General features: G+C 34.2%; 1 protein-coding gene across 1 annotated transcript in view; it reads left to right on the top strand.

Annotated features, from left to right (window-relative positions):
- Nucleotides 1–1177: 1177 nt before the first annotated feature.
- LOC132559429 (TBC1 domain family member 19-like) overlaps nt 1178–18927 on the top strand; it is a 42158-nt gene continuing 24408 nt past the window's right edge. The window contains exons 1-8 of the mRNA XM_060224043.1: nt 1178–1473; nt 2737–2809; nt 2977–3098; nt 4922–4996; nt 11146–11209; nt 15268–15364; nt 15967–16027; nt 18580–18691. Of these exons, the coding sequence (XP_060080026.1) occupies nt 1378–1473; nt 2737–2809; nt 2977–3098; nt 4922–4996; nt 11146–11209; nt 15268–15364; nt 15967–16027; nt 18580–18691 (700 nt within the window). The 5' untranslated portion in view covers nt 1178–1377. The remainder of the gene's footprint in view (nt 1474–2736; nt 2810–2976; nt 3099–4921; nt 4997–11145; nt 11210–15267; nt 15365–15966; nt 16028–18579; nt 18692–18927) is intronic.

Below are 18927 nucleotides of genomic sequence, written 5' to 3'. Positions count from 1 at the left end.
AAAACTTTTAAGGTGAACAAAATAAATTTGCTTTGAAATTGATTCGAAACGAAAATGGAAATTTTGATGGTTTTGCAAAGTGTCGCATATTTCAAAGTCATATTCAGGATTTTTCACACTTTTGGTTCCGAACATTTCTAGATGAGTTCTTAAAATGAGAAACAATTTTGTGATGCAGTTTTCTTTTTTACATCTTATAAACAGTTTAGTTTCACGTGTTACTTTGTTTTGTATAATGTGCATTGCCTACAAGTTCGTACCTCGTATAATGCGGTCAGGGCGTTAGCTTCATCCTTTAGCCCCTACAGGGACTTGGCATGAATTTCCAATCCACAATCCATCTATTCAGTATGTCACTATAATACTTATACAAATATATATAGACAGTGGTTTGGGAATTCGCACCAAGACCCCATGATTGCTCCATGTATGTAGATTCGTACACGTATTTCAAGTTGAAAAGCTGTGCTGTAAACAGGTTTATCTCGTATTTCTATTGGTATTTAAACAACATATTTTCTTGATCAGGATGGCGAAACGTAGATGGTATGCTTGCATTTAATATTGTACTTTTCAGGGGAAGAATTCTCTGATGTATGCTACCAGCCATACCTGAAAGGAAATGGCCAGCGCAGATAGAGACAGTCGATACTTTTGAAATTTGTAATCATTGTGTGAATGGAAAATGAAATGCGTTCTTTTAAGATATACTAGTAGACCACCTCTTTGAAATTATACCCAGAAAATCGCTTTGTCAGGTGTTTGAGAGTTATGTGTGTGTTAACGTTTATGTTAGGCGTGGAACTTGGATATCAAACAAATCTAGTCTGAAGGGTCCTGACTGCTATTTCATTTCAAATTGATTCAACATCCACGCGACACAGCCATAAATCGTCGTGAACCCTTAAAATGCAATAAACATGTCCACGTCATTTTGATTAAAACTTTAGCTATAATTGTGAGCGGATCTAATATTGATAAAAAGCTTATTCAGTCGTATGATCTGTATGTTGTCCAAACTGACAAGTTTACTCCAAGTTCCCGCGGAGTGTGCTGTGGCGCATTTTTATTCAATGTTACCTCCCCTGTTAGATAACTCTCCTACCTTAGAAGGAAATTTTATCGGATGGAAAATCTGGATATGTTTCAATATGACCGATGTGCTTGCGGGCTAGATTCAGAATACTACGTCGTTCAGTTGTTAATATAAAGTAGTAATATATTTATTATATAGTTGAAATATACTAGAACTTGAGTTATGCGTGTCAGATTCTAGTATCTTTCAGCCAACGGTTTATCCTGTTGCTAAGGACTCCATAGGCCTTCTTGGTAGCCTATCCGAGTACCCTTTAGCTTGGCATATCCTTTTCAACCAAGATGGGAGAACCGCCTTTGGCACAAGCTTATATGAAGGAGCTGATACATGAATTAAAGTCATCAAAATTGTACACTGACTTACAGAATGCAGCACAGGTAAGGGGCGTGTAGCTGTGCTATTTTATACAGAAGTTCGCCACACGGCCACTACACTTGTAAAATATCAAATATATCAAATTGCAATGTAGTGCATCTTTTATGCGTAGTCTTACATGTGTACGCATGTGTCATTCACAAACAAATAGGTGATGTAAGAACCGTACCTGTAAATATTAATAAATATTCTAATTCCTGACTAAGGATAATCAATTTTGTAAACATTAAAATACAGGAATATATATTCAGAGTTTGTTATATGCAAAGTCGCCTATCACACCACTGCCAACAAAATTGTAACCTAGACAAGTACGACTGGCATCGCTGATATAAGAATGGCTCAAACGTCAAATATACAATGTCTACAAGACTTTATTACACTGTGTACATCTTTGAATACCCGCATATCTATAGATATAAACATATCTCCCAAATACACGTCACACACAACTCCTATTAACAAGCACGCTCTTACCATATTATTGTTTACAATCACTTATGTAAATTGCTTAGTCACCAAAAATAGTGAACTGATATCCACTAAATTTCTCAGAAGTACTTCAAACAACATCCAACACAGAAATGTCCATGGATGTTGTAAAATCTTTCCATTGACGATGGCTGCTCCAGTCACAATATTCCACCTTAAAATAATGTGATGATCTGCTCATATACAGACAGTATACAATTGCCCAAATAGGGTCATCTACAATGTAACTGAATCAAAGAGAGTAAAAATGAGTTAACTCTTTTAATTCAGAACACACTTCAAGTAATGCATGTTATTTTTATATAAATTGTAATTTAAAACAATCCAACCACTGAAGTATATCTATCTTTTACTTTTTTTTTCAGCCATTTGTATAACCTTATATGCAACTGTAATTAATGTTGGGTACATTACACATGTACTTTGTATAAGTGTAGTCTGTTCATGTATGAAAAATGCCCTCTTCACAGTCTTTTTGTTTTTGACAATAAAGTGATCATTTTAAGATTAACAACTCTAGTAATTTGAGTAATATTCAAATATACATGATTGATATAATGACAATTTGTAAAAAACAATCATTTCAGTGATTCGTTTTCATTAACTGGAAAATAATTCTATTTTTTATGCCTTTATCCAAAGATATGTTGTAACTATTTAATGTTTTCTTTCTTTTTTTCTAATGACCTTTTATGTGTTGATGGGCGGTTGGGAATGTAATGATAAAATCATCGACACTAAACATGCATTTGTTTTCATTTTCACCTACACAGGTAGAAGTAGCAAAAACACACCTTAGATTATCTGATGTGAGGAAAGGTGTTCAAACAGGTCTTGTCAACTCGGGTAAGTGTGAAAAAAAATTGTCAGTTTTTACTTCATATGAACATTATTTATCTTTTAGTAAATAAAACAATATAGATAAACAACATGAATATTTTTTTTGTGAACTCTGCATAAAATTTCAGTGAAGAGGGAATAGCATCTCTAATTGTTATTGGTTTTTTTTCAAGGGTGGGACAGGAAGCTGAGGAATGCAATATTCAAATATATTCAATGTCACCCAAAGATACCATATCCTCTTCCTCCTGTTGAGCATTTGAAAGAACCCTTGTTATACCTTAGAAAAGCACAGGTAAGTACTTCAACTGTTATGCTGTTTATCACCTTTCTTATAGCACCACAATACTATTTAGATCTCAACTTCAAGAGATTTCATCCAATTTCTGTCGCAATTTGTTCCTGTAATCAAAAGTGAAATAAGAGAAAATTCTCTTTTAGAATTGAAATGAATATCAGAAGGTACAGATGATGAGATTTTCTTAGTAAAATGAAGAGCAGTATTTACAGATTAGCTGGGGGTGTCATTCTATGTTTTCTACAAATATATACTGATATGCTTATTGTATAATCACAAAATTTGTGCTATTCTAATGTAACAGAGGTCATTTTTCATCTCAATGCCTTTGCTAGGAATCAAATCCGGGACCCCTGGCTTACTAGTCTGACGCTCAACCAATTGAGCTAAAGAGAAGTTCTCTCTAGCCGAATGGTATGTTGCGGCTAGTATTTTACCAGGGTTACATACTCCCCCTCCAGGAAATAACTCGTCCTCGAGTTTCCAGGGGTTACAGAGATGCTGATGGGGCATGACTAAGTACTATTCCCGGGTCCCTACATGGGCGCCAATGTAACAGAGGTCATTTTTCATCTCAATGCCTCTGCTAGGAATCGAACCCGGGACCCCTGGCTTACTAGTCTGATGCTCAACCAATCGAGCTAAAGAGAAGTTCTCTCTAGCCGAATGGTATATTGCGGCTAGTATTTTACCAGGGTTACACTAATATACTGTAATGAAAAACAAATGGCCATTTGTTCTGTCCCATTCTCTTCATGTGAATTTTGAATTACATCATAATACACCATACAAGAGAAAAAATCATTGTCTTTTTCAACATATTGGGAATGGACGTGGACTATGTGTTATGTTAACATGAGAAATGTCTATTTCAACATATTGGGCATGGACATGGACTTTGTGTTATGTTAACATGATAAATGTCTATTTCAACATATTGGGCATGGACATGGAATATGTGTTATGTTAACATGATAAATGTCTATTTCAACATATTGGGCATGGACATGGAATATGTGTTATGTTAATATGAGAAATGACTATTTCTACATATTGGGCATGGACATGAAATATGTGTTATGTTAACATGATAAATGTCTATTTCAACATATTGGGCATGGACATGGAATATGTGTTATGTTTACATGATAAATGTCTATTTCAACATATTGGGCATGGACATGGAATATGTGTTATGTTAACATGATAAATGTCTATTTCAACATATTGGGCATGGACATGGAATATGTGTTATGTTTACATGGGAAACAGAAAGATGTCTTTTATCATTCAGTGCATGCCAGTTACCTATGTTATACCAGAAAGTATATACACTCCATGGATGAATTAACAGTACTTTGCTTTGTTTGTCATCTCACTCTTTACAGAAATAGAATTATGATTTGTTTTCTTTTTAAAGCTAAGAATTGTTTTGCACATTACCATACAAGACACCATTAGAAATTCAACATCAGATCTACACTGATTTTGACAGATCATCAAGAAATTCATTTCAGAAATTGGTTATTCAAATTGTTATTATTTAATAGGATATTATTTAGAAACTTCAAACAAATGGTTTCCTGTTACACTTTGTTTTAATATGCTTTAATGATACATGTATGTAAAAAAGATCAGTCTAAAGTTAGGGAATGCCATATAAATACTGTTTGCTTTTGATTTCAGATTTTTATTATCGCCTCCCTCCCCCAACATTACCACCAAAACTCAGATTTTTTTTGTTATGTAGAAAGTACCTAAGTTTTGGTATTTACTAAGCTTTTTAAGGTTGAACTTACTTAACTATTTTATTCTTGCAGCAAAATTGGGAAAAAAGAATATTGAAAAGTTTAAACAGCATGTGCACGGAGTTAAACATGCCTCTAGCCAGGAAAGTAAGTATGAACAATTTGTACTGGATGTTTTTATTTTGTCAGTGTAAAGATATCTACCAATAAAAATAACAATGGGTACTCTTAGGTTTGATATTTATACTAAATTACAATGATCCTCTGATATGACATCAACAGGTAGTCATTTAAGTAATTAAGGATTGAGCATGGAGCTTTGGGGGCACACAGTTTCATCATTGACAACTTAACTGGGATCTGCATGTGGAAGGATTTGGTATCAAGTTTTTGGGGACTATAATAGCAACATTTTTTATACTCCTGTCAAAAATTTTGATTGGATGTATTACAGTATAGTGTTGTCCATCCATCTGACATAAACTTTCACATATTTTATTTCCTCCCACAGTTTACAACCAACGTATTTCATGGTTAGCTGGTATCATCACCATGACACAAAGTTGTGCATGCCTGAATGGTTGTTTGATTTGACTCTATTTGGATGAGTGTATTATGATTACGGCACTTTGTTGTATCCATAATGAAACTTATATAGTACAGATGCCGATTCCATTGGAGTTGTCAGCTGAGTCCTCTTTCACTGAACGTTTCAACCCCTAACTCAGAACACTCTCTGTATGGTGGGTCCATAGTGGTGATCAGTCACATGCTCCAACGGTTGGCTTCCAGGTGCTATCCTCTTTCTTCATCCACAGCCAAATGTAGGCACGTTCAGTTGTTTGGATGAGACCCTGTACTACTCCTTTCCTCTCCTTCCCCCAAACTCCTAGTGTGCTGAACATTATCCACGCTGATTGTGCTGGGAAACCCCTGCACCCAACTTCCACAGGGAAGTTCCATGTCTGTCATCCCTGCTCCTGACACTCTGTTAACAGGTCCTTGTACTTGGCATGTTTCCTCTCATTGTCTTGTCCACATCTTCACAGTCATCTCTACCAGTATCAACTTCTCCCTCTCCTTGGACCACCATACCATGTCAGGTCTGAGATTTGTGTGGACAATGTCAGGAAAAGACGATTCAAATCCACATCCATTGTCCACTTGTCTGACATTTCCAGTAGTCCTCCTTTCCTGTTGGTTCCCAGTGCTGGAGTACTCTGTCCTTCCTTCACAAAGTTTATGGTAAAAGCCTTCTGTTTGTCAACTTTCCTCTTGGCCTTACTTTCCTTTTCCAAGGTATCTGCAAGCTCAAGGAGTACTTCATTATGTCTCCATAGTAATAGCCCTGACTTCGTGTCATTTGGCAGCTCGTCGGCACATGGTCCAAGGTCTCTCTTTTGCCATACAGTGCACATGCCGGGTCTGGCACTAATCCCCACATGTGGAGATTGGCCGGTGATGGTAAGATGTCATAAACTGAACGCAGGAGGACCTTCATCTGAAATGATGGACATTGCTAGATGTCCTTCCATGTAAGCTGTCTGTCCTCTGTGTCATATCTTGTTCATGCACCATGGCAGCCAATCTCCACTGCTTTTGTACTGCTTTCTCCTCCTCCTGATCTCACACTGCACTGATCCCCTTTTCTCTCTATATTCTTAGATGTGTTAGATTTCCATTGTTGTCTGTGAGTGGTTCCCAGACCCTATCTTCTGCAGCAAACTGTCCCTGCTATGTCTTTGCATCTGAGCCTGTTCTCAGTATCATCTACAGCATATCTTACTTGCTGACCACTTCCTCCCTGTCTTTACATGAGTGTCTGCCTGCCGGACTTTCTCATCCTTGGAGTGTTTCAGTGTCATGTTAAGTCTCGCCTTTCCTACCTTGCATCCCTTAACCACAGAAGTAATTGATAATTGTAGCTTTGATGGTCTGCTGTTAACCTTGCCCAAAAATCATTTCTCTCAGTTTTCATTTGTAGACTTAAATCATGATGAGATGAAACAATGTTTTCCTTCACACAGTTTACAACCAATGTATTTAATCTTAGTAGGCATCATATTATGACACAAAATTGTGCTTTCCTGAATGGCAGTTTGATTTGACTATATTTGGTTTAGTATATTACAATTACAGGCCTTTTTGTTTACATAATGCTAATCTTGTCCAAAGATCATATATCCTAGTTTTCATTTGTAGGCCTAAATCACCATGAGATGAAGTGGTGTTTTCCATAGCATCAGTTTGATTCAGCAATTTTTGAAGGAGTAATCTCCCTTTATTTTTTAGCATTTTGATTTTGTATGGAAATCTCCTCTCTCTTTTTTCGAAAAAAGGAAATTATGCCTTTCTTTGATGTTTAGAATATTAAAATCATACCAAAAAGTTATTGTCAATAATATGAAGACAAGAGTAAAAAAGCTATGCTTCAGTCATTATTGGATAGTAAATCCACAATAACATATCTTGAAAAGAAAATCAATATAAGACATTGCTAAGTAATGATGTTTCGGAGAAAAGGCTGAGCTCTGTCAATTAGAGACTATTAGTATCAGGCTAGGAATTTCAGATCTTGATTTATTGGTAAAACTGGGAAAATAAATTAAAGTTGTGAGAAATATAAACTAGTGATGGATTTTAAATATCTGAATCTCATCATTTAATGTTATTTACAAATACGAGAAATGTTTGATATTACCAGGTTATGATGTATGGCTTGCACCGTTACTATATACAATCTGACAGATTTTGCATAGTTTCTTGACTGAGGGCAACCAAATTTCATATCTTGAAATATTTTGCTGCTTGGAAACAAATGTCTGTTTGGCATTCTTCCATTTATTCTGAATGATTCAATGATATAAGTGATGATTATACAGTCTGAGTTTGTAGATACTCTCTAACTGTACAGGTCATGAAGATGTTAACATTGGTCGATATTCTGAAATAATTTATTAAGCAGCACTCTTCATTGTTACAAACAGACAACTTTGAAATGTAAATGCTTATTTGCTGTATTATAAATCTACAGGCTTATTGACAAATTTCAAAAACAGCAAATAAAAGTTAATGAAGGCAAATCTCTCCTTTTTCTATGTATTTACTTAAGTAGGAGAGGTTGTCGTCCACCGAAACATTTAAATTCTGTCTTTAAAACCCATTGAAACTTTGATTATCAAAATGTTGCCTGAATCATCTGATTATTGATTTCAAATGGGTTTGGTCAGGTCTAAAGACAGAAAATGAAATGAGATAAACATGCTTAGACTGGCAGCTTCAAGGCTCTTTTATTTTAAATCTCTTATGGCTAGTACAAGCAATTTGTAAGATATATTGTAAAACAGATACGACGTATAATTTGTGTCTCCAGCCTCAATGCTCTGTTAGCTGGTGAAACTTAAGTAGTTTGAACTCCCTTTCTCAAGATATTGCAGCAAGCAACAGGCACTTTGAACCTCTTTTCACAAGGTTGTGCTCAGGGCAGATTTGACATGGGTGCTTTTTAACCAATTCCCTGATAGCCCAGGGTTTGAACCTTCTCCGTGAAAGGCCTGCAGGATGTGATGGCATGAGTAATTATAACCCTGTCCTGCTAGATTCTTCAGTGTGCAAACCCAGCAAACCAGCAACCAAAACTTCTCCAATTTGGTGCTGTTGGCTAAGGATACCATGGTTAATGCCTAACTTACTCAAAGTGATGGACTGTAGGGACAGTATGGATAATGTGAATTACTTCCTTGAAAGTGATTTAAAGTTTGAGCATCATGAGTAATATGGCAAAGTGATTCTGGACAAAGTATGGACCCTCTTCCTTAAAGTGCTGTTGAGGAGGGACATGATGAGTAATGTTGACCCCCTTCCCTAAAATGATGTTGGGTAGGGACTAATATAGGTAATACTTGGCAGCAGAGACAGTATGGATAACTTGAAACCCCTCCAGCCAAAACCTGAAGGGCAGAGATAAGATAGCACAGTCCTCTCTGATAGTGCTGTAGGGTAGAACCAGCAGATATTGATTGAATTCTCCCCTGATATCTTTAATATATAAGTCAATACGTCAGGATCGGAAGCCAAGGATTAGTTTGTTCAAAGTTTCTTTCTATTTCATTGCGTACAGTGGTCATACATTTTTGTATACACGGTCTTTTCCATACAGTTGAATATTACATTACTTAATGTAACTTAGGTTCTAGTTTGAATTTTAAACTTAGCATAAGATAAAAGTGGAGATATATAAAATGGCTGACTGACAAATTTAAAAGAAAAAAAAATTCATTTCAGAGGGAAACATATTTCAATATGTGTAATGTGTGTTTGCAGTTCATCGCAGATACTTCGTAACGTTATAAGCTTATATCATGGTTTTTTTTTTAATTCCCTTTTGATGAGATACTAACATCATAAAGATATATGCACAACAAAAATTATGTACCAGATGATGGCATGTAGGTGTTATTTACAGTATTTTTTACTTACATATGTAGGTTTGAGACAACTCTGTTTTATACAGTTATTGATTATGTGACACAGTGCTGTGTTTGTTCCTTAAATTACTGGCATTAATACCCAAACTTTATCTACAAAATGTTGCCAACTGCTCCCAAAAATACAAACCATGTGATGCAAAGTTTTTTTTCTATAATTAGGGAAGATTTCCTTTGTAAGCGATGATTATATATCTTTTAAATGGAAAATGTTAAACTGTGATACATGTAACAAAGAAATCTATAGATAAAGATTACCAACGCTCTGAAAACAGTATTACCTCAGGAGACTGTTCTGTCGCACAGACAGAGATAAGGACATTAATATCAAAGACTTGTATAACTCATTTAAAAATCATTATTGTCAATACAAGTGACCATATTTATTTTTCTTGATAACACCTCGACACCAATTTGCATTGTTTGTTTTCAATTTGTTGACTGTCTGAAGTGTTAAGATGCAGGGCCATCTACTAACCTTACTGTTTTTTGTGAGTCTGATAAGATTGTGCCTTTTCCTTTAAGCAATAATCTATTCATTTATATTTCAAATGTCTGTAGAACATTCCTAGAATTTTCATTTATGTCTCATTTTTCAAAAGTTGAAACAATTTATTGATTTTTGTACACAACAAATTACTAGACTTAATGACTTAGAAAAAACACTGTTTTGGGTATCACACATACAATTATTGCAGTATTTTCACTTTGACAATTTAGATTGTGATGAGCGATTTTGAAGATTTGGTGATAAGACATGAGATTCCATTTCAGTTTATGATGCTGGTTATAAACTGAGTAAGGAATTAGATTAAAATCAGACTTTCTTATTGGGAAAAAATATACAGTCGTAAGGAGTAGGAGGGTGTGGATGAGGGAGACGAAAGTGGTGATTTTTAGCTCACATCTGAGTGATCAATATCTGACTTTATAGTTTTGCATGATGATCTGTTGCTCAAAAACTTTAACTCCAAATTAAAATAACTTAGTATAGCTGAAAATAATTAATCTTAAAGTTTGCACCTCCACACATCTATCATTACAAAATATTTTCCAGATTTTATCGTTGAGCAGCTCTGAAACCTAGGGATATTAAGAATTCGTACTTATAAGTTTATAAAAAACATGAAGCTCAGTTTTTTATACAGAACAAGTAAAGCTAAACCTGTAATAACTACAGAGTATTTGGTACATTTGTTACTGCAGATTTACTCTAAAGGCATACTGAACACTTGAAACAAGTTTCTAGAATACCAGACAAGTTTTCTTCCCCCTACATTGGAAAGCAACAATATTATGGGTGATATGTAGATGTCATATTAAAGTGAACTTCGAGAATCGAAGAATGGTCAAAATGTCCTTTCATGTTTTAGAGTGCATCAATTTTTAAACAATACATCCATAGTGTTCACAAATCATTGATTAGAATTATATTAAACTTGGAATTTTGTTATATTGGAGGTGGGAGATTCAGTGTATTTGTGTTTGGCTAAAATTGTCCATACTAACAAAGGGGACAGGTAAGACATATAAGGACCTGATATTCTAATTTGATATTTTGTACTAGAAATCAAGTAATATGTTTATCAAGACTTGTTTTACTGTCCCTGTACAGATTTGTTCATATTTTTGTTTTTTAATATTCAAGAAAAGCATCTATTTGTAACAAGTTTTCTTTGTTCACAGGGTTCCCCTTTTTTTAGGATTAGGATTAAGTTGAATTATCCTTGGAAAGCACACATGATAGACAACCAGCATCAAAGTGCTGTTTAAAATATGAAAATAACACATTTATTTGTTTGATTGCAGAGACCTGAAAAAGACCAAAGGGACATTATCCACAGATGGACAGAACTGGGAACAGATGGTCCAGGTATATTGTTTTCATTACTGATCATTAAAGTATAGGTAAACCAGCTGCAACCAATACACAAACACATTGCAGTTAAACAAATTTTGTATCATTGTAGAACAAGGAAGTAAGTGTTGAACACTTAGATACAGGATATGCCACATTCTAAGCTGATTGGTCAATACTGTCATTACTGAGCTTTTTTCAGCAGCTAAAAATGCGTTTTTTATGCTGGCAGTGGGTACCTTCAGTCTCTAAAGAGCTCTCATTTAATATCAATTAATAGAAAATTTCTGCACTTGCATTGTTTGTGGTAATATGTCATTACGCATTTCTCTGAGTTTTCCACTATTAATGATTGACTTCACAGAGTAAGGATAACTGATATCACTTGTCCATTGTCTATTTTTAATTGTTTCTTTTAACTATGTTTAATATAGATTCAATCAAGAGTGCAAATATATATTTTAGAAAACACAAATATAGAAGTGAAAAAATTCAGCATGTACTCCTCTGAGAAGTAAGAAAAATTATGAATTGAACTTTTTCTCTAGTGATACATTTTCGAAATGAAAATATTCCAAATTGACATACATTTTTTATTTTACCATTTACTTATGTTGATGTTTTAAAACTATCAAAACTATTTTAAAACTGTTTAGTTTGATAGAGAAAAATTCGAGGATACATTTCTTGATTAAAAAAGTGGGTGTCATGTGCTTTATTTTTTGTAGTTATTACCCAAATAGCCTTTTTTTCAAAGATCAAGAAATCAGCTGAAAAAATATTTATGGATCCTAAAATGGTCACCAAGTCGGAATTCACAAATTTGGAATCAATGATTTGTGGCGATAATTCATGCAAAATTAGTTAAATCTGCCTATGAATTATACTCATGAGGAGTTGCGTAACAACCAGAAAAAGTGGAAATTGTTGACGCTATTAATCACGCTGTCAACTACGCCATCAAAAAATGTAGTCCATGAGCGAAATTTCTTCACAACGTGATATAGATCTGCTGTTTTCAACTTAAAGGTACAACTACAGATGACAAAATATATATATAAAAAAAAGACAAAAGTGTTAGATGTTCTGTTGGAATTAATTTTATGTTGAGTTATGTCTTACTTCTGGTAAAAACATCAGAATAGTACATCCTTAAAGAAAAGGCAGCAAATTGGCGTGGGCAAGGTTGTTGGCGCAAAATTGTAATGTTGTTTAAATTACTGTATTTAAAAACCTGATATTTCGTCTGTCAGTTTGTTCCAGATTTTTTTCTATCCCAACAGTTTTGGTCTTGACATGTATGGAACGATTTTTTTGCTTTGGTCAATAAGTTAGTAACGTTTATCAGCACTTGACAGAAGGTCTGCCAGAAAGGTACCGATCAATACTAGGTACCACCGGGTTAAAAATATATTGGACCATCAATTGTACTTTATAGGATATTCTCGCTAAAGCAGCTGTTGAGAATTTGCATCAGAAAAAGGCAAAATCAGATTATAGAAAATTCTTGTTGTAACAGTTCTACAACAATATTTAAGTTTACAACAAAACAAGTGTTATACTAACTCTCAATTACAGTTGGAATACGTTAGGAGCCCCTTTTCGTTCCCATCACATAAACAGTTGTTCTGTAATATTCATGCTCATTGAGTTAAACATTCTTTTTTCCTGGTTTACATTGCCACAGAACATGTTTTCCTGTTCAAGCATCATGTCAGTAACCTTTTTCATTATTGTACATCTAGCTACATTGTGATTATGGTTGTTTTTGTTATTAAAGAACAAATTAAAACTTATTTCTTAAAACCATTACAAATTTGGTTCACAAAATGAGCTGCATAAATTTCTGCTTAACTTTAAAATCAAGCCATATTGATTTACCACTTTGACATAAACTGTGTTGGGGATTGTCAAAGTTAAACCACAGATTACTGCAGGGCAAGGAGAATAGTGATTTCTAGGAAATGGCACATCACATCAGTGGTGACAACGAAAAATGGCAATTAAGAGAAATCTGTAGAAAATTGGAAACTAATCTCTTGAAAGGCAATTTTGTTACTGTCAATTGGGACAAAGCTCTTGTATCATAGTGTTGATTCAAGCATGTTGGAATGCTGGATATGACACAAATAGAAAATAAAGAATTACCCTGAGGCTAAAAAGTGATATCAAATAATTCGTTTTCATTTTCAGTAATTGGTTGTTAAATGTGGATGGAGAATCATGTTCTGTGTTCAAGTTTGAATAACATGTAGAAAACGAAACGAATAAATCTGTGACTTGTGAAAAAAGATTGTAACTTGTGCATTCTAAAGTGCAAACCTTTTTAATGGAAAAGAACTTGTGTATTCATGAAACAAGAGAAGTAAAAAAAAAGAGTCATGAAATAAGAAATACATCAATGAGCACGAATGCGGATAAGAGTTTTGTTTACCGGATAATGATATTCACAGTAAAACAGGAGTATACCGAAAGGCAATTAAACGAGAATATAGTGTAATTTAAGATTTCTGATGTTGGAGTTTGTCTTCTGAAACAAAGAAACGCCAAAGTAATCTTGATATATTAATCCCGAGATATCAATTTTCGAAAAAGATCTGATGTGTTAAACTGATTTATGATGCTTGGTTTTGCTTTGTATGGTTGTTGGCATATTCTTATCACTGCATGTAAAGGAAAGATACTACTTGTAGAACTTCTTTTTCTGCAAGTGATCCTGATATAAACATTTAAGGTCTTTCATATGGTGTTCCGTTATTTGTGTTTTTGTGATAAAGGCTGTGGCACTGTAAATGTACATATTGATTAAACAAAAGGTATGTCACAACCCGGTGACTGGCACAACGTCGGCTACCGTCACCCTCAGCCAGACCATGGTCAATAAGATAAATATATTACATTATAGTGTAAGGTCGATGCTACTACACAATAAACTTTGGTGAAAAACAGATTCGGACATACGTTTGTAATATATATATACACACATTGAACATTACACTTCGATGTACGTGACCTTGCATATTGTAACACGTAATGGATTAATAATTACTTTATTTATTACCTTTCGCAGACGTGAGGCTACGTACACCTCTCTGCTTATACAAACCTACTAGTAACCGTAAATATTAACTAGAAACGTTTTTATCTAGTCACCCATGATAGATTCAATTAATATCCTGTTTTTCATGTTTTTCTCCTTTTGTATCGCTGGTCTGGATTCCGATATTAAACAAGCAGTCTGTTTAATATCATATACTGCCGATTTACATTGCCTGTATCGAAACGGAGCACAAAATAAAGAACGATGTGGAAATCTTCAGATAGCATTCACGAAAAGAAGTAATATCAGCCTTCCCGAATTATCGTTGTCCTACCGATGTAAGAACGCCGAATACCACATTTTCGTGTTAAGGTTATCAAAGCGCCGCAAAAAAAAAAAAAAAAAAACAAATACAGCAGTACAATAGTACTTTAGTATAAGAGTTCTTCATCACTAAGAAGTACATCGTTAGTGCATCGAAAGGAATACTATATCATATCGGTACGAGTACGGTATATTGGGTATAATTGCCGAAATCAATGAAGATATACAAAATGTCTACCATCGCCTGTCGTCATTAATGTTATTGCCGATTGTTTGACGATTTACTGCCGTTCTTTGTAGTTGACAACGATGTGATTCCGAATCCTGAGAATCGACAAATGCAAGCTCCATTATTCCTCCACCCACAACATTTTACGCCAATCATTGCATCATCTAAAAAACAATTTGAAATAATGAAGAAAGTCGACACCTATGCGGCTGATATTTTTGCCTCTTTTGGCCTGTGGCCCAATTCCAATCAAAGCAGAAATGGCTACATGCTTTTACGGATGATGATCTGAACAAGTCATAGCATTGTAGAAATGCTTTGAGTTTTGTTGAGAGGATGTTAATTAACTGCAAGTACGCTTACATCATAACCTGGAATACTTAAAACGTTTCAACACAAACTACCAGGCTTGCAAATTGAACTAAAGCGATGTCCTCAATTAATGTCAAACGCGTAAGTTCCATTTTCATTTTTTTACAGATTTGACCCAAATTCGTCCTGTTTATGCACCAAAAGATTTTCTGGAGGTGATCATAGGATTGTCAAATCCAAATTATCACAATGGCGATGCCCCTGGGTAGGTAAAGTAAGAAGATTACGCCTGTATCAGCAACATTTAGATTTCTTTTTTTCGCTGAGACAAATACATTGCATATTTATCATTGTGAATTTATATCATTTTCAGTTCTAAATTTCATGATTAAGAAAACTAGATATTCTCATTAGAATTGTTTATTTTGATTTCTCATGGTAGTTCATTATAACATACATAATTATCAAGAAAGTTATCATAGACATGTAATGTTACAATGGATATGTATCGTAAATGTAATGTGTATTTTGTTTAGTTTCGAACTCTCTATACGTTGCACTTACAATTTCAATTGATAAATACCCAGGTTGTATCAATGCAAAGAATAATACACATTGATTATTAAGTTTTTACATACAGAGGACGACATACAGTGAAAAATTTAAAAGATAACTGAGAAAAAGAAGTTATTAAGAATTGATTCAGTGATATTAGCCAGGTCAACATTTCCTGTTAAGCTGAGAAATCATTAAACCTTTATTGTTTCATTTAAGTATAAGTACGTTGAAATACACATCCTTCATAGTACATTGACAATTTGTAATTAACTTTGCTTACAAATAGTTATTTTATGGTGTTTGTTGCAGGTTTCATCACCTCTGGGGAATTGTACAAGTTCCCCTCAAAGTCAAAAGCATTAATAAACTGGTACGTGATATTTTACCTTCGGTTATTAATCAAAATGGTCATTTCGTCTAGAATTATTTTATATTTTAAATTTGAATATTCGTTTCATATTACCTTAGCGTGTTTCATGTTATTTTTCGTTCCAGATCTGGTCTCATTTATTACGTAGATGATATATAACTTGTATACTTATCCCATTCTTAGTATTCCCACTCAAGAAAAGCAGGAATGGTATACTGCAATCCACCTCGTTTAAAGTAACACGAGAACCCTTCAACATTTCCTAATAAAACCTCATTCGTTTCCCATACACTGACCTATTTTCTTATTCATTTTTTATCAAAATTGAATTTTACTAAAAGATCAAGGTCACCACACATTTGTATGTTAGAAAGCAAACAATAATATAACATTTAAACTTTTTCACTTATAAAACTAAACAAACCCATTACCAACATAATGTAGGAGCTTTAAATGTCAGTGTCTCTATGGCACCGTACTTCAAAATGCATTCCTAGACAATAAGTTATGTCATTACGCACGTAGAAAATAACACAAAGTTTAGAAGTGCTGGTTTGTTGAAGGTTAAGCCTTGATTAGCTGTAAATTCGAAGATGCAAGAAAGATTTTAAAGATGGTTATAGCATGGTGCTTACATAGATGAGACTTTCAACTTTCAGTCCGAATTCTGAGGAGTATTTATCAGTTGATTATAAATGTAATTAAGTACATCTTATGAAATATTATTTGAGCAATGGACTATTGGCAGTATTCAATTTGATATTTATACAATTCAGGTGCAAGATAATTAGAATGTCGCCCGTAAGACCCCTTAACAACAACTTCGGATATGTGAGTTTGTTGATATCGAATCCTTGAAGATATATCTATTCCTTCACCGACCGAATCACTGTAACTTGTAGTATACAGTGTCATATACTACAATTTGGCGTACTAATGATATAATAGGCGAATACTACACAGAACGTGAACATTTATGTCTGTATGTATTACGTTTTGGTGGATGTCTCGCCTTGACCATAGAAGTAGTATTCATACGCTTGACCAAATAGGCCTGTATAACCTTATCATACTTCCATCTGGTTACTACATAAGTAAACGGGAAAATGATAGTGTAATAGAAACATAATCATAAACTAATTTTACTAGAAAGTATTTATTAAATGTGTCTCAGTATATGAAGTCCTTATAAAGATAGCCATGATGGAACACCATAAAATGTTATAGAACAAATATATTCCTATGACTTTAACTGTTACATCATATAAAACAATATAAATATGCCTAGATTTTAAGTATCTGCTGCGAGGCGAATTTTACCATTAAATCGTCCTGAAGAAGCCCTTAGTTCGGACGATTTTCCAAATTAAGAAAAATAACTTTATCGGAGCTTGTTGCTATTGATTGCTATTCTTACTGTTTACTATTTCTTAATCGTCCTACATATCAGGTGGTATACAGGAGAGCGTTGGCTCAACTCCTGCATTAACGATTCTGTAAAAATTGTCTTATTTTAGTTTGAAAAAGGAGAATGATTACTAGCATATTTTATGATATTGAAAGATATTTTGGATTATGTGATGTCGAAGATATCAACCGCCTTAGAGAACAAATCCAGTAGCTTAATTATGTCTCTTGGAAGATTCGTGGTATTTCAAGCTGTTAGCTTTATGCAGACGTATGAGTTGTATCACATTTCGTATCGCATTTGAATTATAAACGATGGCGTCCTCCGGAGATACAATCTATTCAGCGATGTCACGTTTCTTCATCAGATGTAAGCTAATATTTATTTACATGTAGATTAAAAGATTCCAAGCATTTATATGTTTCGGTAACCCTGCTAACATGTTTTACTTTGATTAGTACATGAAAATAGTTCGTATTTCCAGTTTTGTCTTGCGTTTCTTTATGTTCCATATCTTATGCGGAAAAAAAGACAAATCAAAAGATAATTTGATATCCATACATCCTCATTTGTTTTTCTGATGTTATCCTGTAATTTGTTATGTTGTTCAATAGACTTTGTGTGGGAACTTCCTTCACATTTGTCTCTCTTTAGACTGTTGGTAAAAGGATTTTTTATGGAATGTGATTTTGGTGGTTCAAGTTAGTCATCCACATATTTCTAGTAGCTATTTTGAGTCCCAAATTGATATTCATGCAAAGGCCTCTCTATAATGCCCAATATCTAATCATTTTATCCCCATAAACGTACCTAATTGCACAAATGGACACCTATTAATTTTCGTGGAAGTAAAGTACACACAAATACAAATCATTCAATAAAAACGGTTTGAAATAACATTTAGTCATAAATACTGTACAAGAGCAAAATTTACTGACATAATTTGTGAACCTGATATAGCACTTAATGATCTTGAGTACATAATATTATTTCAATTAGTTAAGACGTAATCCGATGAAATTTAACCGATGTGGTATGGATGCTAGTATATTATGCAATATTGAACGTAATACATGGCTTAATTCCATAGAACTACATGAGTGTTTGTTGATGATAAGGGACATATTGTAGTATGTATTTTCAGCGGCTTCAGTACAGTGATATGGCGATCAATCAAGGCCAATCAGGAATAGATGACTTCGGGGATATACCTCCAGAGCTGTTCGAGTCTGACAAGATGAAAGTTGGAAAGAAAGGTAAATAAAGAACCCAGATTAACTTCCATGTGTTGTATTCAACCCGGACCCTTTGAACGTTTATTACCATGGCCCTTGTGAACAATATAATTGAGAAAGTATGAACATATTTCAAACTGGTCCGACAATGGAACAGATTCAAGCGTAATTAATAAACTTACGGTTCCTTGCAATTTTAGAACTGTTAGACCTAAAGACTTATGACCCTTTTGCAGTTTAAGTTAGTTGCGATTAGT

This window comes from Ylistrum balloti, unplaced genomic scaffold (genome assembly GCF_031769215.1).
Source record: "Ylistrum balloti isolate Yb309-2 unplaced genomic scaffold, AGI_CSIRO_Ybal_v1 Utg370910, whole genome shotgun sequence".
Classification (NCBI taxonomy): domain Eukaryota; kingdom Metazoa; phylum Mollusca; class Bivalvia; order Pectinida; family Pectinidae; genus Ylistrum; species Ylistrum balloti.
This window is presented reverse-complemented; position numbering and strand designations above follow the sequence as displayed.